The sequence below is a fragment of the Crocodylus siamensis genome, chromosome 3 (assembly GCF_052110815.1).
Source record: "Crocodylus siamensis isolate JL-2025a chromosome 3, ASM5211081v1, whole genome shotgun sequence".
Classification (NCBI taxonomy): domain Eukaryota; kingdom Metazoa; phylum Chordata; order Crocodylia; family Crocodylidae; genus Crocodylus; species Crocodylus siamensis.
In genome coordinates this window covers 74,161,659-74,185,746 of record NC_143397.1, presented here as the reverse complement: position 1 = coordinate 74,185,746, position 24,088 = coordinate 74,161,659, and the positions used below count along the sequence as shown (strand labels likewise).

Genomic DNA, 24,088 nt, shown 5'->3' with positions numbered 1-24,088 from the left:
TACAGGTTGACTATCCAGAAAGATGTCTGGGGCTTCATAGCTTCATAGTTGGTAGGGTTGTAAGGAACATAATCAGATCATCAAGTCCGACCCGCTGCCATGGCAGGAAAGAATGCTGGGGTCAAACGACCCTGGGAAGGTGTCTATCTAGCCTCCGTTTAAAGACCCCCAGGGCAGGAGCCAGCACCACTTCTCTTGGAAGTTGGTTCCAGCTCCTGGCCACCCTGACTGTGAAGTAGCACCTCCTGATGCCTAGCCTGAATCTACTCTCAGTCAACTTATGACTGTTATTCCTTGTTACTCCCAGTAGTGCTTGGGGGGGGGGGGGAACAGGGACTCTCTCATTGCCTGATGGTCCCCCTTGGCCAGTTTATAGACAGCTATCAGATCCCCTCTCCGACTTCTCTTGTGGAGGCCGAACAGGTTCAGGTCCCTTAACCTCTCCTCGTACGGCCCGCCCTGTTGCCCCCAATCATGTGAGTGGCCCTCCTCTGGACCCTCTCGATACTGTCGTCATCCCTCCTGAAGTGCAGCGCCCAGAACTGGACGCAGTACTCCAACTGCGGCCTGACCAGTGTTGCACAGAGAGGGAGGATCACCTCCTTGGACCTGCTCATGATGCATCTATGGATGCATGACAGGGTGCAGTTCGCCTTCCTGACCGTGTCCCCACATTGGCAGTCCATATTCATCTTGGAATCAATAGTGACACCGAGATCCTTTTCTGCCTCTGCACTGACAAGAAGGGAGCTCCCCAGCCTGCAGGTATGGTGCTGGTTCTTCCTCCCAAGGTGCAGTATCTTGCACTTGTCTGTATTGAAACCCATCCTATTCTCATACGCCTACCTCTGTAACCTGTCCAGATCTAGTTGCAGCCTGTCCCTCTCCTCCAGCATGCCCACTTCTCCCCACCTCAGTGTCATCCGCGAATTTGAACAAGGTGTTTTTCACCCCCTTGTCCAAGTTGCTGATGAAGATGTTGAACAGTGCGGGCCCGAGGACTGAGCCCTGGGGAACCCCACTGCCCACATCCCTCCGGATCGAAAATGACCCGTCCACCACCACTCTCTGGGTGTGGCCCTCCAGCCAGTTTGTGACCCAACTGACTGTGTAGGCGTTGACACCACAGCCACCTAATTTTTAATGAGGATGGGGTGAGAGACAATATCGAAAGCCTTCCTAAAATCCAGAAAGACTACATTCACCGCTGACACCTGCATCCAAAGCTTTTGTGACTTGGTGGTAAAAGGCCACCAAGTTGGTTTGACAGGACCTGCCCCACATGAACCCATGTTGATTGCCCCTAAGCATAATCTCCCCTGCTGGTCCTTTGCAAATGTGCTCCTGGAAAATTTTCTCAAAGAGCTTTCCCAGGACTGAGGTAAGACTAACAGGCCTATAGTTTCCAGGGTCCTCTTTCCTCCCTTTTTTGAAAATGGGGACTACATTGGTCCTTTTCCAGTCCTCTGGCACCTTGCCAGAGCACCATGAATGCTCGTAATGCCGTGCCAGGGGTCCTGCAATGACCTCTGCGAATTCCCTCAGCACTCTGGGGTGGAGAGCATCAGGACCTGCTGATTTGAATATGTCTAGTCCCACCAGAAGTTCCCTGACTAGGTCCTCACTGACCCTGGGCCTGGCTGCGCCTCCCCTGGGTCCGTCCGGGATCCCAGTGGGGGGGAAGTCCCTGTCCCTGCTCAGAAAAATGGAAGCAAAGAATCTGCTTGATTCAATACCAATGGAATCAAATGGAAATCTAATCAATAAACTGTTTGAGACTGTGGAGTAGTCTTCTGCTGCACCCTCCTTCTTACCCCCAGCAAGGAAAAATAGGAGTGTTCATGAGGCAAAAGTTTTAAAGTTAGACTTAACGAAGTAGTAGAAAAATTGGTGTGAAATGCTTTCCTTCACTAGCAGGAAGATAAGGCCCTTTACATGTGAGAAAATGATTACAAAGATACAATTCTAATCTAAATGAATTAATGTTATTGGTACGCCACCCTTCCCAAAAACGCTCTTACAATTAAAACAAGATGACTTACAAAAAACCCAAATATTAAAAATAAAAAGTAATAAACCATCTCTCCTATACTAGTGTTCCAAAGTTTACCTTGCCTGCTAAAAGCCTGCCCAAATAAAAATAATAAACAGCTATTCATACTTTTATTTGGATTACCTTCCTTTGATATAATTTGTGGAGGGGGGGGTGTTGCTCACAGCTGATAACACTGCTGGCAAATCTGTGACTCTTTGGAAGACAGCTTTACATTATTATAGTCATTCTTAACCGCTTGGTTAATTAAATTTTGGAAAGTCATGTGCTTTCAGGGATTAATGCTCTTAACTTCATTTGTTTGCCAACGACTCCCCTTATGCAGACTGTAACTGCAGCACTTTCGTTCCAATCATCAGGGCAGTTCTGAAGATCCTTCAGACCCCCAAACTGTAAACAGACAGGCAAATCCCTTTTATCAGGGAAAATATTTTCACCACCATCCTTTCTTCTGGTTGTTTTCCTCTGCCAGCCAACGTTTCCTTCATCTCATTCACACTGAGTCTCAGCCAGCTAATTGTAGTCTAAACGCCAAACTTGGCTAGGCCTTGGGAAAAGAGATTGGCTGCACAAAGCAGGGTGGATGGAATAGATATGTAAAGCATTGTCTCCAACATACTCAAGGCAGCATATAAGTAGTTTAGGGAGTCTGCTGACTTTACCATAAGTGGGACTGGGGTCAGGTGAGGTTGGGGGCTGCCTTAAATGTAAACCCAGTCTTTAGATAGGCTGGTGAGCCTGCTGCCTCAAGCTAGCTTTGCCCCAAGGGGACTCTTCTGCTGGTTCTTTGAATGTAGACACAGTCCTTGCTCCCACAAACTAACAAATGAGCAAACCTTAACTTGTAACTCTTCTTTGGGCTGTAGGAGAAGCCTTTTTGCTTTGGCCCCTTCCTGATTACAAGCTTCTCTAGAACCCAGTCTACCTCCTGCTTGTGAAACACTTCTTCCCTTTCGCTCTTTCCCTGTTCTCTCTCTGTTGTTCTTGCTGGCCCACCACTATTCCCTGGGTAGCTAACTGCCTGCAGCTGGGCTTCTATCACAGGCTGTCTGCACCTATGTAAAGGGCCAGACCACCCTGTTACACAGCATAAACCACACAGAAAGAGAATATTCTTATAATCTGTAGTAGGGAAGAAGAGGCATGATCCTTTGGATGCCGATGGAAGAAAATATTATCCCTTCCATACCCACTCATTGGTATGAAGACATCTGGGAAAACAGATGCATTTAAATCCCTGGGAGTGCTGCTCCCACTAATAATAGTTTCTTAGATCTTGCAGGCAGGAAGTATACCTATCAGGTGAATAAGATAAATGCTTTATGAGCCAGTAAGCTCTGTCTGACTCCCACATTGCATGTGAAAACACTGTTTATGCACTTGACTTCCTCCTCATTTCAAGAGCTGTGTTAGTACCTATTCCATGTGTAAGAAGAGCTGCTGCCTGCCAACACTAGATTAGCCTGAGTTAATTAGTAATCACCCATCCAGCAGATGCACTCTGTGGATTTCAACCCTTAATGCAGTCTAGAATCAAACTGAGAATCAGCATTTGCATGATCTGTTGATATTGGTTCCATCAAATTAGCAGAGGGAGCTAGCTCCTGGATGTGTAAACAGAAGCTGCTAACCTCGTCTGAGATTACTCTCAGCCCCTAGCAGACATTAGTATAATGGTATGACTGGGATTTGACATAACAAAACTCATGCTCCTGTTGTGCCAGACATGCGTTACAGGATCCACAATTTCTGGGCAGGGGCATAAAATTCCTCAGATCCCAACAGCATGACTGGCAGGGATAAACTAGGTCCCAGAGCTGCTAGCATCCCAATTCTAGGATTCAGGCAGGGGACAGCTGTTCCCCAGATCTCGGAACTTTCCAGTGTCAATGATCACTTGATTCCTGGAATCAGGCTAGAGGCAGGCTTGGGTCTAAGTTGGCTATTTGGGGCTGCCCCCAACTCAGTTCCAGCAATTCACTTGTTAGCGCTGGAGCAGCTCTGGATCTGGGGTACATACCACATGTTTAATGTAAGGCACCATACAAATCAGCTAGAAAGATATTCCAGATATAGTAAAGCAAACACATACAATGTGGAAATGGTTGTGGCTGGTTTGCCATTTTCTCGCACCATAGATTGACTGAATATATGGCATGTTGCAATTTATGGTGCAACTAATACCTACATTGCTTCATAAATGCAGTGTCTGTCAAGGCCCTAAGGTAATATTTTGGCCCCAGTATAAGACTCTGTCTCATTTTTTTAATGTATTTAGTCTCACTCTCTCTGTAAAGCAAGAACTGCTATTTTTAAGGTAGGAAACAGATGCACAAAGACTAAGATCCTCAAAGACAGGCACCTAAACCTGCTTTCACTGCAAAAGGAACTAGATCAAGTGCTGACCATAACTACTCCTTTCCTTTGCACTCTCCTTTTCACATTTTTCCTCTACCCTCTTATGCCATAAATACACAATAGCCCTTTAATCTTCAGTTATTTTGCAGTTTGAAGCCACTAGTTAGAGCAAGACATGGTGAGAGTTTTACATTTATGGTTGAGATATTATGTGAAGTACCATGTGGAGCACCCCTCCTTTTTATTATTTATTTTTCCTTCTATGAATTTTAATGCACTCACATTCTCATTTACAGTTTCACACTTTGGTTTTCCTTTCATCACAGTTCTGCATCATTTGGTCAAACTCATTTCTGTTTTTGAGCAATGACATGACTGGTTTTGTAGCAGAATCTGTTTGCAAGAAGCCTCCCACAGGCTTACTGGATGACTACAGATTTCAGAAGGAAACCACTTGTCTGTATTCCCAAGATCAAGATCTACATTCAGAAAGCATTTCTCAAGGAATCCTTTCTTTCAGAGACCCTTGCTAACAGTGAAACAATTCTCTCCTTTCTTAACTACTATTTTGTTAGATGGGAGATATTTCTCCATGTGTTTACTGTGACATGTTGATCAACCTGCTCAAGGAGGCTTGAGATAAATAAAGCATTCCAAGTTTTGTTAAATGGAAGATCACACTGTTTGTGCTGTGGTGTAGTTAGGTATGTGAAAGCAGCAAGTTCCTCCCTTCTCCTTAAATACACTGTGCTTCCTGGACCAAATTTTGGCTATCATAAAACCTGTGCTACACATCCTGAAGGACAGATTTCTAAATTTGTCAGTAAGAATTCTGAAGCACAGAAATGAAGCCTGTCAGAACAGACTATGTGTGAACATACAGATAAAGATCTAGACACAAAGCATGCTGTCTTATCAGCAGGTGGGCAGCAAATGGAACAAAGATTTATGGTAAATACCATACATGTTGAGAATAGGAAGGATAATGAACAATGACCTTTTGACCTTGTTCAGACACAATCTATCAAGAAAAAAAGTGCCATAAGGGTCAAAGTCTCTTCTACACTAATGCAATTCTGCTGCACAGAGGTATAAAATACCCAGGAAGGGAAGCAAGTTTATCAGGTGAAAGGGGTCCTTTAGCAGGTGAATCAACCTCTAGGTCTACTGACCATTCGTCTCAGCAGAGAGTAGAAGGCAGTAGCTGCAGAGGCCAGTGCATCCGCAGGAGCAGTGCCACTGAGCAGACCTGCCATCAAACTAGTCTGTGAAGGAGGGTGTGTTCGTTTTCTCTCTCTCTCTCTCTGATTCCTATAAATCTTTTCCTCATGGTATGCAATGTTTACTTGGGCCATTCAAGAGTTTGGCCTTTGGAAAAGTGAGACAGAAAGTAGAGGAATATCTTCTATGAAAAAGCAGGATGTAAAAAGTGTTGCCTCTTATTTCTTTCTTGGACATGGAATAATTTAACAGTGCTGAAAAAAAGGAAAAAAATTGCGGAAGTAGCAAATTATTTAAAGAAGGTCTTTCCCCCCTCCACCTCTGGCCTTTGTCTCTTTAAAAAGTCCAAGGAAAAATGTTTAAAAAGAATGAATCCACCTGTTCAGATAAAATCTTACATAGGCCAAAAAAAAAATAAGTGCAGGAATTACAGAGATTAGACTTCCATGTTACCCTGCACACACAGATTATCAACTATTAATGCTGATAATCTCTCATTCATTCACAAAAGGGAGACTGAGTTTTGACTGCCAAAATAACCAGAACTTTGGCTCGCTTGACCTTTGTACCTGTGAAATACTAACCTTAATATCTGATGTATTCGAAAGCTTGTTTAACTTGATTCTAGCAATACAGCTGGTCTGATACAAGATAATCACCCAAAGAAAACCTTCCCTCTCACATAAACTTAATAAGGAATTCATGTTGTACTTTTAAATGTCTCAATTAAAATTAAAGATCAAAGTATGCCAGAGCAGATTGAACTGCTGTTTTTAGGATAAACTGTATTTTCCATTGCAAATAGTTTGGAAAGCGTTCTCTCAGGCAGGGAAGTACTAGGACTCAGCTCTTCCTGTAATGGTTGGTCAGCCTTTATTTTTAGTTTTCAATTGTCAGTATTTTTTTCCCTTTTGTAAAGGAAGCAAAGGAACTGCCAGTACTGGAAGCTAAATTGCCTTATTTACAGATCCAGTATGATAGAAGCAACACCATTATACAACAGTGAGTGTAGTCCAGTACTTTTGAAGACACAACAGTTGATAAGGGCACAGATAAAGGCAGATGCTCTAGAGTTAAGGTAAATTAAGTCAGTGAAGTTATGATGATTTATACCAGTTGAAGATCTTTCCCAAGGTGCTCAGCACACTGGAGAAGATAAAAAAGACCTCATAGCGTGAGACTTCTAATGTTCTTTCTATATAAGCTATATACAGTATTATACTTAGCTCAGAAGAAATTAGAAAAAACTTATTTCTCTAAAGGAGCTGAAGCTGACTTCCAACTCAAATCTTACTTATGAAAACAAATCCATTCATAAACCAAATTTTCCACCCAGATGTTTTAGGAACTCTATGAACACTAAGATGTAGTAAACACATTATAACACTTTTGTTCCTAAGTCTGAGAGAGCTCTTATGGACAAGATGATAGAAAAAATCTTGCATATTGTAATAACATTGGGTTAAAGAGGGGGAAAAAAGGAGCTCATAGTCAAAACAAGTTTAAATTATAACCTGGGAATTTTTCCTGTTAAAAAAAATGTAATGCTTGTATTAAACCCATGATACACACAAAGGCAAGATTTCCTGAAAAGAACACAAGACTGGCAATGGATCAGTCTGCAGTAGATTATGTCAGTGGTTCTGAACCTTTGGTACCTTACGTACTCGCTGCTGATCGACATGGGAAAAGTGAAACTGGAAGTCCCACCATGGCACTTGCAGTTTTGCCGCCATGAGCTGAGTCCCACTTTTTCCACCGTGGCCCCGGGGCAAAGCAGCCTGAGTGGGGCCTCCTTTCCTATCCCCCTGCAGCACACTGATGCTGGGGAGCGAAAGCCCCAGTGCACTGAACACAGGGGGAGGGTTGGCAGCTGGAACTTCTGGCCCGAGCAAGCGAAGACCAAAACGCAGCACCCGTGTACCCCCTGCCTGTGTCTTGCATACCCCTGGGGGTACACATACCACGGGTTGAGAAACACTGGATTATGTCAATAGGTCAAACACCTTAGATTTAAGTACACACAGCAAGATGGCGTTTGCTCTAGCAAGCATTTCATAAGCATGACTGGTCACTGCTCTGACTGAAGCTTTTATAGACCTACCCAAGGTAGTATGAAATTAACTTGGGTGGCATCACTCACATATAACTCATTAGGGCTATAAGATCCCCATCTCCTGAAGTTGGTGGTTAGGCCAAATGATACTCAGTGATTTCATATCACTGTGCTATCTTTACCCAACATACCTAATTAAAAAGCTAGTTTGGGTATACCTGTATGAACTGTAGCTACAGCAGCATAGACACAAATCTGAAGCAGACAATCAACAATCTTTCCAATTAATAGCAGATGTTCTTCTGTTTGGCTATTAGAGGGTCCTTTCATTTTCTTTAAATAATACAGGTTTACAGACTACACTGCAACTTAAAGAGATACCACCATATCTACCCCATCTCTTTTAGGATTCTGGAAGGCAGGCATGCAGATATAATTTGTTTTTAAAATTGTGCAGTTCCTACGGTCTGTTAAAACAAACAAACAAAATCAGTGGAGGATACTGAATCATACTGATGTGATTATAACAATCTCAGCTTCCCTGGATAAAGACAGATCTTTCTCACATGATTAAGTACAGCACTATACAATGCTCTGGACACAAATGTATATTCAAGCAACTCAGTCATTGCTGAGAGAATGCATCAAAACCTTTCTTTTTAAAGAACAGACTGCTGTGTCAAGAAAGGGTTTGCAGCAAGAAGGAACCATATACTATATATATTAGCTGATTGAAATACCTGTGGCTTGGGAGAGACAATAGGGGAAGGAGGAGGTCTCATTGGGGGACCCACTTCAGCATGGGTCCCCTGGCACCAGAGAGGGTGCAGTATTCAGGGTGCACAGGCCCCAGCACCAGAGAGGGAACAGTATTCAGGGTGCACAGGTCCCAGCACCAGAGGGCATAGTCATAAAAGGCCAAGGTGGCCTGGTGCTCGCGACTGGGAAAGTAGAGGTTTGGGGCCACTACCCAGCTTTGACCTTGCAGCCCCTGGACTATGGGGCCAGTGGATGGGCCTCTGGGCCAGGGAGGCTAGACTCTAGATTAGGGCAGAAAGGAGGGCTACAAGCCCCAAGACCATGGAGCTAGAGCCTCAGAGTCAAACCCTATCGGGTAGGTTTAGATGGGGAAGCATAGTTAGAGAAAGATGGGGGTCAGGGCCCATGGTGGTGTACAAAAATACAATAGGCAGTCTGCCATCTACAAGTACATCAATATATTTCCCATCAAGATGTGGCAGGCGAGTAAAGAGCGAGACACGTGGAACTTTAAAAGGGGACTCCAAGGGCACCACACATAGGGCACGGATAACAGAAAAGATGGAGCTGGGGAGGGTGACCTGTTACAGGTGAGAACAATTGATAATGAAGAAAGCTACCAAACTTTTAAGTCATTTTTGTGATTTTTCTCATCTAACCACTTGAAATTTCAGTGTCTGTTGTCCAGGAGTGTGAAACAGCAGGAATATGTAGTGCTCATGTAGGAGAACCATAAACAGGCTGTACAGAAGAAATTATTACAATCCTACTTCCACTAACTCCTATCAATTTATAAGGTAGAAGCCTGGAACCTTTATTTTCAACTCTATTATTATTCAAGCAAGAAAAATATACAATACAATAAAAGCTGTGTTAACCAGCATTCTACTAGCTGGAATACATTATTAACTGGAATTTCTGGCTAGCCACCCACCATCCTGCGCTGCCACTACTCTGTGTGTGGCCGCTGCCACCCCCAAGAAGGTTAAAAACCCCTGCCTCAGATAACTGGAATTTTTAGATGCCCAGAACCTCTGTTCCCCATTTGTGCCAGTTAACACAGCTTTTACAGTATATAGGGAAGTTGAGGTACAGAGGATATCTGCAGAATTCCAAACCTGACCACGTCTGGAATATGATGCAAGATTTATATTCTAAAATGTCTTGGTATTTGACTGCCAGGTACGTTCTCCCTGCCTATCCCTTATGGTTGACTCATCCATCTCACTGACATTTCCCTAATTGGGACACAGAATAAATCATTTATTCACCGATATCAAAAGGAATGATCCTGCCTTGAGCTGGGACTTGGATTAGAGGACATCTTGAGGTTTCTTCCAGGCCTATGTTTCTATGATAAACATAAGCAGATTCCACAGGAAATCAGGGCTATCCATGAAGAGATCTAGCACCTTCTCAACAGTTCTGAGGTGTTTCAAGATCAGCAAGAACCACAATGTTAGAGCTTCCTCTGTCAGAAGCTGCCATCTTATGGATGAAGAGCTAAGGGGAAGTTCCACTGAAAAGAAAGGGGCTACTGGCAACTTAATAGAGTTTAGGGCTGTCCAGATATTCTTCACTGATATCAGTAAGTTGACAATGCATTTCTCCTCCAGTCTTAAAAAACTTTAAACAGGCAACTGTCACAGAAGCTGATCACATTTGTAGACAGGAAACTAAGGGCTCTACAGAAGGTGCCCTTGAGGGATGCATCTCAGGGACAGAACATGGACTCAGCAGACTACATTCCTCTAGCACAGTGAGCTATTAATTTATGACTATGGGTGAAATATAATTTTTTGTGTACATTCACCACCAAAGACAATGGCAGAAACTGCTGGATCACATCTAGTCAATCTCTTCCCCAATGCAGGGCTGTTCTACTTCCATTTACTTGAACTTTGTTCAATCTAGTTTAAGAATCCTGAAGATTCTTTAGTTTAAGAATCCTGAAGAGCTTTAAACATGGACAGACTTAAGTATATTTTTATATCGGCAATAAATCACACTGGAAGCATACTGATCAGTTTAAACAAGGGTTGGCAACTTATGGCCCATGAGCTGAATCGGGACTGCAGTGCCATTTGATCTAGCCCGCGGACACTGGACTTCAGTGGTATTTAGGAATGGGGAGCTTTGGCAGCAGCTGCTTTCCCCCACTAACATGGGGAAAAGTGCTGGCTGTGGGTGCTCCCCCCAGGCTAATGTGGGCATTTCCCCCATGATGCAGCTGGGAGAAGTGGGAGTGGTAGCTGGGTCATACCTGCCACCTCTGACCTGAACTGGATCAATTCGGCCTGCTGCCTTAAAAGGTTGCCGATGCCTGAGTTTTATAAGGTTGATTTCTATTACGAGTAATGGATAAAGACAAAACAAAGCATATGTATAATGACAGAAGAAGAACACATTTAGAGTCACTGGGCACATCTACACAACATGCTTAATGTGCAGAAGAGTAATTCTACTGTGCATTAGTGCACCAGACAAAGCCCGCATGCCGTCATTACAGGCACTAAACTTAATGTGCCTAATTACAATGCATTAATGAACATGTAGATGTGCCCATAGAGTCCCCCAAAAAAGATTTTCACTTCAACTTTGTGCAGCATAAAATTTACTTTAATATCATGTGGAAGAGTGCCATCTACTGTTGCTATGAGCAAGTTCTTATACTGCACAATTACAAGGTTCCTATCTACACTTTCATCAGGGTTAATTCTTCCTCAAATTGAAGTCAACAGGCCCACCATGGCTAATACAAGAGCAAAAACCAGATGGCTTGCTTTAAACAAAACAATCTAGGTTTAGTAAATTTCTTTAGATAATATAGGCATCACTGAAACAAGTTATCTGACACTGAATTTTAGATTGGGTTTCAAATATAATAGTTTTCAAATGCACAAGTACTTTCTAACTTGATGAATTACAAAAGGTGGCAATCTTAAGTCAGGGCAGAGGGTTTTGTTTATTGTGTGTGGACAGTTAGTATTATTACTACATTCATTTCAAGAAAATAGATAAATGGTGGAGGTATCTTTCTCTCAAAATTGAACTTAAATAAGAATGAGAACCTTGTCTGCCTATGCGTAATGAGTTAAAATTTTAAATGAAACATATCAAGCACACATCAGTCTGAGGATTTTTCCTCATTCGAAACAATGAAACCAGGTCATTCTAATTTATTATGCTCTAGCAGTAAGATCCATATATATAGTTGTGATACTTCCATCTGCCACTTCGTAACTATCCTGTTTTTGAGAAATGCCTCTGTAAACTAGTCTATGATCAGAACATGCAAGTCTATTAACATTATGATCTAAGAATCAATGTAGTATGACTTGTTGGGAATGGGCAACTTTCTATGCTCCACAGTAATTCAAATAACCCAAAATAGTATTTGCATGTTAATGATCAACAACAGACTCACTTTCCCCCATCTGCAAAGGTTGAAGAGAATCTATTTGAGGAGCCTCAAATCAACCTCTCACACACTAGAATGACGAAGTTATTTCAGAAAACACTGGTGGTGCAATTTATATACTTAAAAGGTAACAATATCCCATAGCACAGTTTTTCACATTGTCAATTTGTAGCAGTGTACCTTTGTTACTGATTTTACAAATACATATTTTTAAGGCTGCAAGTTGTAAAGTCCTTCTGTAAATATTGTTTAGTTTTGTAAAAATCCTGAATTGTTATGAAATTTTTATGCAGAGCTTATCGGAAATGATAATAGCCAGTGCTTGCAAACATAATGTAGCATACCTAGTATATTTTTAGAATAAAACATAATTTGAGTTTCTATGGAAATGTAATCCCTACCAGTGAAGCAAAAGGTCATTCAGAAATGAGTGACATCAGTCTTGTCTCTCAAATATACCTTCCTAATTCTGAGTATAATCAGTGGATTGGTTTTAATCCTTATTTCCTACAACAGGATTCAATATTTTCTAAATTTAGTCTGAAGGGAGACATAACAGGTACTTGTTTTCAAGGATTTCATTATAGGAAATTAATTTTGCTTTGAGGAAAAAAAAAGAAAAGAAATATACTTTATTCTCTCAAGGTTTGTGTTTTTGTGTTGGCATGTCACGATAAGGAACGTTGTCTAGTAGCAGATCTTTCCTGGGTATAAGCACTGCAACAGAAAAAAAAAAAAAAAAAGATCTGTAAGAATAATATTTTACTGTAACGAGCCATAAAAATATATGGCATTTATCATCTTTACAAGCAATGGAGCAGTTTACTACAGAGCACATAGTTTTAAGGTAAACCTAAAAACAGCATTATGGTAATTTTTTAAGCCACCAAGAGAGCATTAACATTTTACCTACTGTGCATTAGAAGGTCTCCTCCACAAAGTTCACCTTTTTGCTGTTAAAAACATCTCTGAAAAATCTTTGAAGTAGCACATTTTCATTGCAACATTCTTCCACTTTTTGCAAAACAGAACAGCAAATTATATTAATTCCTGGTAAACCCAACTCAGATGTTTATTTAAATTTTCAAATATATAAAATTAAAATTTAAAATGAAGCTTTCAGACATTCACTTAAGGACTTTAACCTTTAATTGTGCTAGATCTGCTTTAAAAAAAAGATAGGAAGAGAAAGTGCCAGATGAGATTTACTGTTTACTAAGTTTTCACAAACAGCAGGAGAGAGTAGTGTGTTGGATTCTGTTTGGCTGAGCACCATGTTATCTGCCCATGGGTCAGAAAAAGTTCTAACCATCTGGCTCCTTGGACATCCATGTGGGAGTTCTGCACCTGAGGGCTGAGAGATTTGTGCCAACAGCACAGCTATAAGCTGAAGTACAATGGTTGCAAACATAACTCTGTACTTTGACTATTCAGGTAGGTACTAAAGGTACAGTAAACCTTTAAAATGTTCCAAATTCCATTCCATGTGTGTAATGAGCCACATTACGTCCAAACTATGCTGTTTTTCCATATATTCCAGAAAAGGGAGGAAATTGCTTCCTTTAAAGCTGCATTTCTTTTGAAATTTCTGGTCTTGGTACTGAAAAAGTATTTAACACATTTCTAAACTGTTTGAATAATATTTTATTTGTGTTCCTAGCATAAAGGAAGCATTCATGACCTAGCTCATGTCTCTCTTTTCCTCTACATCAGGAATGTGCGCATGAGAATGAAGTACAAGTTAAAAAAATAGGAGAGAGAGGAAGTAACAGAAAAAACAAACAAAGATTGAGAAAAAAAGAATACCTAGCTTCTTTTATCAAAAAAGCAAAGTTTTGTATATACACCTTCTGTCACTATAGCAAACCTAAAGTAAAAAACATCAGGATGCATGGCACGTTTGGTATATAATGGAAAGATAAGCTCTACTTATATCAGCTTGTTTGGCAAAATAAAGCAAGTTACACACTGTGAATAATTTGACTCGACAGGCTGCACAGTAATATCCTACAGAAAATATCTGTTTAGCAAAATTGTCTAACAACATAAAAACCCTAGCTGCAAATCTGCTTTCTTTATTAACAAGTAAGCTTCAAACCTATTAAGCTGATCTTTTTTAAAACATACTAATTAATCTAATGATAGCTAAGTATCACTTCGTGTCATAATTTTAAATAAAGAGAATAATATTGCTGAAATACATGTAAAGCTAAACTTACAACAGTGTAAAATGACTCCATCTGTTTAAAGGAAAAAATATATTGCATGTTATACAACACTCATCTTCCCAAGCTCCAGTCCTGGTTTTGGACTTCTGAGTTCAAGAAACCTCATTACATTACAGTTATTTAAGAAATGTGAGATTCCAAACATGCCCTAGGTAGCTTATGGGTTGTCAGCTATAAAAGATATTGGTGGTAATTTAGTCATAGTCCACAGCTATTAGGGCTGCAAAAAATGTCACCAGGTGTTTCGTTTTGAAGCTGTTTTGAGCTCGAAACAGAGACATCGAAATGAATCAAAACAGCTTTGAAATGAAACAAGGGCACTCTAAATGTTTTGAAAGTTTCAAAACATTTTGAGTTTCAAAGCCTGGTTTACTTGAGTTCAGCGCCAGTCCCAGGTGGCAGCAGTAGCATCCTGTTATTCAGTCAGCAGATCCATGGGCTCCCACCCCTGGGAGGGCTGTGGGGCTGTGCCGGACTCCTCCCAGGGGTGCGAGGCCCTGAATCTGTGCACCAGATGACAGGAGGCTGCTGCCTAAGACCAGTGGCAGCAGCAATCTTCCCTGGCACTGGGCATGGGTTGTGCCCAGTGCTGATCCCAGGAAACAGCCTGAGCTTCCTCTCATCCGGCGCAGATCTAGGGGCTCACACCCCCAAGAGGAGTCTGGCACAACCGGGCAGCCCTCCCAGGGGTGTGTGCCCCCAGATCTGCGCCCCGGTGAGAGGAAGCTCAACCTGCTTATCCCACCTGGGACTGACACCCCCCCACTCACCCCTCTGCTTGGCTCCAGCCCCACCAAACGCTCCACACAGCTTACCAGCATCAGCAGCTGCACTCTTGGCCTCCTGCATGGCGGGGGGAAACATGGCTTCACCCCAACTGCCAGGTATCTGCTGCCTCTATCACAGTATGCTGCTGCCGCCCAGCTCGCCGTGGTGCAGCGTGGGACCGTGTACTTTTGGGAAGCTCTCAGCTGTCACCTGGGGCTGTGCGCCACTCGCAGGGACCACCAGCCACACTGGGCCACGTCCTGCATGCACAGAAGTGGCGCGCAGGGCTTATGCATGCAGGACCAGGGCTGGTGCAGCCGGCGGTCCCCATGGGTGGTACATGGCCCTGGGTAACAGCCCAGAGCTGCCTGAAAGTACATGGCCCTGTGCCGCGCCACGCTAAGCTGGGGAGCAGCAGCGTGCTGTGGCAGAAGCGGTGGATAACTGGGGGCTAGGGCTGAGCCACACTGCCCCCACTGTGCAGGAGGCCAAGAGTACGACTGCTGATGCTAGTAAGCTGTGGCGGGGCTGGAGCCGTGCAGGGTGGCAAACAGGGGTGGTGCTTGTCCCAGGCAGGACAAGCAGGCTGAGCTTCCTCTCATTGGGATGCAGATCCAGGAGGGCTGCCAGGCTGTGCTGGACTTCTCCTGGGGGTGCAATCCCCCAGATCTGGGCTGCATAAGAGGAGCCTCAGGCAGCAGCAATCTTCTCCAGTGGTCTATGCGGGCCCCACATAGGAATACGAGCCCTCGGATCTGCATTGGTTTGACCACTTTGAGGGGCAGTTTCTCAGAAACCTCTGCATCTATCTCCTTGAATCTTGGCAGGCTTCATGCCCTCAGAAGGGGCTACCATCTCTGCAATATTCATCCAAATCAGGCAAGAAATGACAAAGTTTTAGGCATTTTCATGATTCCCCATTATAGTCTATGGGCAAAATGTCATAACTCGTTGAAACAATGACAGTTTCATAGTTGGTAGGGTCAGAAGGGACCTGAGCAGATCATCAAGTCTGACCCCCTGCTATGGCAGGAAAGAGTAATGGGGTCAAACAACCCCAGTGAGGTGTTTATCCAGCCTCCTCTTAAAGATCCCCAGGGTAGGAGCCAGCACCACTTATCTTGGAAGTTGGTTCCAGATCCTAGCCGCCCTGACAGTGAAGTAGCACCTCCTGATGTCTAGCCTAAATCTACCCTCTGCCAGCTTGTGACCGTTACTTCTTGTCACTCCTGATAGTGCTCGCGGGAACAGGAACTCCCCCAATGCCTGCTGGTCCCCCCTGACCAGTTTGTAAATGGTTACTAGATCTCCCCTCAGCCTTCTCTTGTGGAAGCTGAACAAGTTCAGGTCCCTTAACCTCTCCTCGTAGTGCCTGGCCTGCTGCCCCCGATCATGTGGATGGCCCTCCTCTGGACCCTCTCCATGTTGTCCACATCCCACCTGAAGTGCAGCGCCCAGAACTGGATGCAGTACTCCAACTGCGGCCTGACCAGTGTCACACAGAGGGGGAGGATCACCTTCTTGGACCTGCTTGAGACCCATTTGTGGATACGTGACTGTGAGGGAGAGAAGGAGCCAGCAGGCTCCAGGGCCCCGTGCCCGAGCAGTAGCCCACTAGTCCCGCGCCCGCAGGCCCAAGACGCTGGGCAGGAATTCACCTTTCACAGGTGTGCGGGGAAGGGCGGAGCCGGTGTTCCCGGGACCAGCATAAAAGAGAGACTGACTGGCCTATAGTTTCCTGACTGGCCTATAGTTTGACGAAATTAAACAGGACAGTGCTTCGAAACTAAATGAAACGACAAGATGAAACACTGTCCCTTCAAAACAGTGAAACGGACATCGAAATGAAACTATGGTGTTTCACACTGCCCTAACAATGACAGTATTTAATTTAAAGAGCTTCTAATATAGATATTTGACCTTGCCTTTTTGGCCCTCAGACAAGAAGTATCCTCAGTAAATAACTTAATAAATTCCAACTTCACTGAACGTTCTTTTGCTCTTGTATTATGAGAACACATAAGTAGGAGTACCCACTCTTCTTTATTAATCTATGAATTATATTGTAAACCTCTAATATAATGCCTTTTCTTTTCTCTAAATAATCCCTATGTTTACTGAGAAGCCAAAAGCAAAAGAACAACAGAAGAACGATCTAGAAATGCCCAATATGTTATGCTCTTGAAAAAAATCAGACTAAAACTTGATACTTGGCTACAGGATATCAAAGAATTCTCAGTCCATTAAACATTGCCATAATACACACGTTAGTATATTCAAATAAACTTCACTAGCACTCTGATAAGCAATAATGCCAAAAATCAGATTTTAAAGTTAAGGTAATGCAATCAGATCTGTTAAATACAGTGTAGTAAAAAGCAAAATTTAGATTCAAATAAAATTAATATGAATCATTAGCTTGTTAGAGATTCCAAGGTAACACCCTTAATATCAATGTATGGAGAGGCATCAAGGTAGTTCATACAAAAAGGACAAAGAGCTTGTTAAAGTTATTATTATTTTTGTTTATTACACAAAGGAGGGGAAATAAAAATTATGCATGGCCTGCTTTATTACTTGGAGTCAAATATGCCAGTTAGAGAACTGTAGCATAAACAACAAACATACAACACTTTTGAACAAAAAAGAACAAACCACACATGCAAATATGCACTTACACAGAGGCATATTTCAGGTTGTGTTAGTAAAGTTTAGTAAAGCACACATCTTAAAAAAGAGAAACCATGCAGATTTACTTACACAATCTGTCAGGACCTGTGTGAACTCCCTGAATAACAGAAGTTCTCAGTATAACTTCAACATCCAAACCTATTTTCATTAGCTGTTGAAGAAAAACAAAACAAAGCAGGGCAGTTCTAATGCTGAAGTATTGGTTCTGCACACATTTTCCATGTTGGCAAATATAGAAAAATACTGAAAATGGCCTTCCAAAAAATAATTTAACCCCCACCCCCCACATCTTACATTGAATGCCTTTTCTCCTGCATGCTCTTAAAATGGTTTTCAAATTGATATAGTCACCCTAACATACAGCCCCTTTAAGATGAAACAAAAGCTGTAGACACAGAGCAGTACAGTATCTTCCTAAAATTTCAACTGATTATTTAGACAGGGAGAATGATTACCAAGCAAATATATTTTAAGTGGTGTCCAATTATCCTGAACATCGGTAAAGATCTTACAAAAAGTGCCTAGTGATCTTTAATGGCATCAGGTTGTCAGTTCTTTCATGATTTTGCTCTCTAATGAAGAAGGTATAGAAGAGACAAATACATATCAGGAGGAGTAGGGGTCAGCAGGCTTAAGATGTTGCAGGACATGGATTATAAAGCAGCAGGTGTAGTTGAGAATTGAGGAACTGCTCTCTTTCAAACTGTTAGCATTAGGGTTTTGGGTGTAAGTCCTGGAATTCCTCTTCTCTCAATGAGAAATATGAAAGAGATCCACACATGTGCTCTTTCCAACCAACTGCTCTCAAGTGAGCGGCTAGTACTTAACTGTTTGTGTGGAACCATGGCATGCAGCTGCAAAACTGAGAACTGTTGGACAAACAGAACTCCTTACATTCTGAAATCTTTCAGGTGGCTACTCCTCACTTTTAAACACTTCTTTAATGTTGCACATGCTAAAAAACACTTACTTCATTTTATACTTATAGTTAATGAAGTAACTCAGATATGAATACTCAATATTTTGAAAAATGAATGTCTAAAGCCAGACAGCCAAAACCTACTCTTAAGCACAGACAGGTGGTTTTATTTCCACAGGTTCTGAGCTACTGAGAAATCAGCAATGTTGAAAATGCTGGTTGCATATCTGTAGATCAGTTTTTGGTTCATTACTGCAACTTATTTACAATAGTTAAGAAAGGTAAGAGGCTTACATTGCACTAGAACAATGGTTTTCAACCTTTTTTCACTTGTGGACACCAAAAAAATTTTGAATAGAGATGTGGAACCCTTTGGAAATTTCAAATGGAGGTGTGAACACCTTTGAATTGTAAGTGTGGGTATTCACATACTTTTGATGGAATATAGTCATCTTTCACAGACCTCTTAGACATGTTCTGTGGGCCCCAGGGTCTGCAGACCACAGGTTGAAAACCACTGCACTAGATAATCATGATGGTTTTAGCGGAGACAGAATTTTTTCACCACTGACTATTCATTCAAATATCCCAATTAACTAGGGGGAAAAAAGAATATTAAACACATACGCATTCTATTAGATCACCACTAAGAAACAAAGCAGAGATGTCACGATTTTGCTATGTATTTTTACCTGCATATCAATAATTATAGTAATGTTATATTATTATATTAACAACTGAATACATGACAAAATTCAATGCCTAGCGCTGTAGTTGCCTGGCAACTGGCAGACATGCTTGAGAGCCTGGACTGAATGCTCGGAAGTGTTAACGTCAGTGTCCAATGGGTGGTATGATGCAAAACACTGAATCAACTGCCCTGGTTTACGTCGTCCTGCAAAACACATCTAAAGATAGGTGTTATTTTTCTTACCATGTACCCTCATGAACTCAGGAGAGAAATCACAGGTGTGTGCAACATTTTTAACAAGATTTTACTTAATGGAAATGGTGAAGACCATGTTAAAACAAAAACTATTTATTTTATATTATTTCAACTGTATACTTATACTGTACTTTCAGCCCTCAGCCCATTCATAATCTTACTGCTAAGCAGGCTCCTTGATGAATGCATTTTACATAATGGGAAGGACTATTTGAATTCTATGCGAGTTAGCAGATTTTTTTATTGCCCCTTGAGTCCCTTAATATGCCATCAAAAAAGAGGGACAAAAACATAGGTGGGATGACAAATATATCTATATGAACAACTCAGTCACAAACATTTGATTAAGGGGCGGGGGGAGCTGTTTATTGCAGAACCAAGAACCAGAATAACTAAGTCCCAGCTCTGACAATCCCTTTGGGCTAGTCACTTAACCTCTCTGTGTTCTGGTTTACCCATCCTAGAGAATGGATATGTAATATTTTCTCACATACAACACACCCTGGAATATAATTCACACCTCCTTTTTGAAAGACAAAATTAATACATTTTTCTAGAGTTATGCCTGCATAGAGCAGGGACAGCCCAATCTTCATCTGACCCATCCTGTGAAATAGGAAGAGAGAGATCAGAAGCCACTAACAGACAGCAAATTTGTTATAAAAACATTAACTTGATCAGTGATACATCAAGAAAAAAGGAGCCGGTCATTAACACCTTTGGAGAATAATGAGCCATTAAGTCAACTGCCTCCCTCAGCTACCTGAATAGTAATACCACAGGCAGAAAATCAGCTTCCCTGCTTAACAAGAGCTGGGGAAGTGGAGGGAGTTGTGCCTGTATGCAAGAAAATTCAGCAATATATTTATTCATAGATGTTAAACTTGCCAATTGCAACTGGAATGTTTGAGGAAAAAACGAGCAACAATTTGAAAAAAAATTCTAATTTGGTTAAAAAAATTGAAAAGAGGTACTTTAAGTACTTTTTAGACTTAGGTCACCCTTCGGAAAATGACAGGTCTTAGTTTTCACTCATTTCTGATGACAGAAAAAAACAGAATTTTGTTGTTGTTGCATAGAATTCACCAAGATAATAGATCAGTATGTTTTTAAACACTATAGATTCCTGTTAGACATCTCCGGGTTTAACTTCCAAATTACGTTTGCACACGCAATACTGGTAACATTGCAGAACTTTTGAAAGGATCTCAGGAGGCTGCAGAACCTTGGTTGAGACTCTTTGTCTTAAATTATAAATATGAAAGACCACTTACTGCATGTTATGTGTAGCAAATACCATTTACATAAAATAAGCATTAAAGCACATTCACACAAAAAATACATATAAAAGTTTCATTAAATTAACATTTTGGAATATGTAGCTCAATTAGGGTGCACAAACTGCTTTGAGTTTCTTCAGGGAAGACACCGTTATGTACATGCAAAATATTGTTAGAAAAAGCAGGGATGAACATCAAGATGAAATTACCTCCTCTATTTTCTCAGAAGATCTCTCGCCTTGATTATTTCTAAATTCTTCATTTATCTTCTGCCTTGCAGCTGAAAGAGGGCAAGGGAATAAATAAAAAAAACCCAAACAAGTTTATTAAATTGTCCTTTGGCTTTGTGAGAAGCCCACACACTTTAAACAGGTTACATTTGTCTTTGTTAACTTCCACAGTCCTTTTACTACCTATTCTCTTTCTTTCCTTGGGAGAATGAACTCATTCCTTTCATAATACACTCAGCAGTCATAATTATAATCCTAGATCTTTGTACAGTTTGGGTGACCAGCATTATCTTTTAGTCCCACATAAGACTAAAATAATATGCAAGCATATGATTTTGTTTACCTCAAAATACAGCAAATATAATTAGTGTTTTTGAAGGATTATTGCAAACTCTAGCAATCAAATAGAATATTGTGGTTCATTTTAACAACTGTAAGTGTAAACGAGCAAATCAGATGTTCAGTAACTTAGAGCATATTTAAACTACGTTCAACTATGATACAAAAAGAGTGCAAATTTAGAACCACATGGGCTAAAAGAATTTCACAATGTTTTGTGTTAAGAATGTTTTACTGGTTTGAGTTCACTTTAAGAAAAGTGTGGGTAGACAGTAGATAAAGGGGAATTTCTCCTACAGCCTTCTACAAACAGCAAAGGGAAGGAATATTATGAGCCAAATACACATAGGCTGCATGCAGATGTTAAAAAAACAAAACCAAAAAAAACATGCTTTACCAGAAACAGTAGCATGTTATTTCGACTTGGCTCTGCAAAATCTGCATAGAGCGGATGCTTCCACAAGGTTTTTGGGTGCTTTTAGCTAAAGCTGATTCAGTCAGCTATTACATAAAACAGGGGTGGGCAAAATGCGTCTATGGGTACAGCCCGCCAGGCTATTCTATCCGGCCCGCGGGGCCCTTGAAAAATTTAGAAAATTAATATTTATCTGCCCCTGGCTGCCTATCATGCACTACGCACTTAACAACTTCTGTTTTCTTACAATGTGTATGCTTAGCAGAAGAGGGCCAAGAAGATTTAGCAGCAAAGAGAGGAAGCGCTCTTCTTCCGTTTTTCCTGCATTCTCTAAAACAGTGATTTGTAACCAGAGTGCCATGGGATGCAGGAGATCCCCTTAAGGGTGCCATCAACTGCCACTTATTATTAGCACTATTAGGTGGGTAAACATCTACACGATTCACAAAATAAATCCAGAGATTTCAAATAGGAACTCATAGCATCAAAAAACCCCATACTGTGGCCCTGAGTTCTTTGCAATGAAAAACATTACTCTCTTATATTCCTGTAATCAAAAAACAAGATAAAGTTAAGAGCTGGCATTTTCCAAGGGATACACTGAGTCTCAAAATGCTGAGAACCTCTATTTTATCAGTTGGTATTTATGCCTCTTTTCTAACGTAACAATGCTGTTTCAACTGACATGGTAACAATTACAACCTGCTGCTCAGTCAGTCCCAGCTAGCTTGGACTAAAGCACTTTCCGAGACGCTCTGCCTCCTTAACCTACTTTTAGGCAAAGGGGGTGGGTGAAAAGGGGGAGGACCAGAGATAAGAGAAAGAGAACAGTATAGTATTAACAGTTTCCCTTGAGTAGCTGAAAGACTGTGTGCTCAGCACCCCAGACCACTTCCTCTACACAAGTGGAACTTCTGATGGGAAGGTAGGAACTTAAAACACTAGCTGAAGTTTTACAGATATCTAGCTAATGGAAGATGTGACCCTCACTCAGCAAGCCCCCAGCCAATCCATAGAGATTGCATAAAGGAACTCTTTAATCTAGTTTAACCTTCTTCCCTCCCTTTTAGCTTTCCCTTTCACTGGCTGGTTGGACCTTAAGCATGTGGCTTTCAAAACTAGGCACTGAATCTAAATTCCTGTTAACATCTGGGAAGCACAATTTTAAAATCAATTTCCTTCCAGAATATACTGTATTTACTCAAATATAAGACGAGGTTTCACATACCAGCAAACTCTCCCATTAAATGCATTTGGCTATTATTAAACTGCAGCTATAAGTAGCAATTGCCAAGTCATGGAAACCAACTATGAAGTTGACTGAATGCAGCCCATACTGAGCATGCCCATATAGCACCTGGTCCATATTGGAAAAAAATCACACTGATGGGAACTTTTTACTTAAGTATTACAAAAATATCAAAACTTAAAACCTGCTTCCATCAGCTTACATGCATTACAAAAACCATATCAACTAAGAAGTGGAACAATAAGAGGTCAAAACTTAAAACATGCTTTCATCAGTTTCCAAAACTTCAGCAAATAAGACCAACAAAACGATAGAACATTTTTACATTATCCAGCAATTCCCTCCTATCCCAAATTTCCTGGACACTTGTTTCTTAATATCACATTATTCCCTGACACCTTCCAGGATCATCTATTAAAGCTTATTACCTGTCATCCTGTCCGGTCTTGTCCCTATCATGCCTTTTTCCTAGCCAAACCTTGGCCTGTAGCCATAACTCTGCTGCCTCAACCCTCATCATCTTTTCATCCTCCTAGACCTACTAGGAGGTATATACTAGGTATCTCCGTTCTTCTCTTTTCCATAAGTACATCGCCTACTCCTTACTTAGTTCTCTTGTGTGCCGTTAGTGATACCACCCCACTTTATTCAAACCCAAACACAAGGTGTCCTCTACAGACAGTTCTAGTTGTTGCAAGACTAATTAAGTTTCTTCCTTTCCACAATACCATGCAAAACTGGTGAATTAACAATTCCATATCACATGCCATATGCTTTCGACTTCCTCTTGGCTCCCACAGGCAAGTAGTACCTTTCTTTCTCATTTCCAATGATTCCTGTTTCTTCACTGGCCTTAAATGCTTGGCAAACTTCACCAAACTTCTATGCAGCTGAGAGGCTGTGGCCCTGCCCTCTATGGGATGGAGATAGTACCAGAGAGCTCTGCACCTTATCTGCATATGCATTTGTGGAGGGTCCCAGGACTTATAACAAAAACACCCAGTTCCAATTGTGATTGGGGGGCTAATTAGCATATGGATCTTTTGTGGGGGTTACTTGGTATAGGGTCATGTACTGAGCGGTGCTCGGTTGTGGGGTCACTATGGCCTGAAATGCTGTTGACTTGGCTGGGGCCAGCCCAATAAACTATATGAT

At 41.5% G+C, this 24,088-nt stretch overlaps 1 protein-coding gene across 2 annotated transcripts in view; it reads right to left on the bottom strand.

Annotated features, from left to right (window-relative positions):
* The window catches only part of LYRM7 (LYR motif containing 7), a 152,960-nt gene that overhangs the window by 121,275 nt on the left and 7,597 nt on the right, over positions 1-24,088 (bottom strand). The window contains exons 3-5 of one of the 2 annotated variants that reach the window (XM_090038514.1): positions 20,910-20,980; positions 17,625-17,706; positions 12,500-12,585 (exon numbers count right to left, since the gene is read on the bottom strand). In XM_090038514.1, coding sequence (XP_089894640.1) covers positions 12,509-12,585; positions 17,625-17,706; positions 20,910-20,980 — 230 coding nt within the window. In that variant the 3' untranslated portion in view covers positions 12,500-12,508. Of the gene's footprint in view, positions 1-12,482; positions 12,586-17,624; positions 17,707-20,909; positions 20,981-24,088 lie in introns of those variants that run through there. The other variant, XM_090038513.1, reaches the window with a different exon arrangement.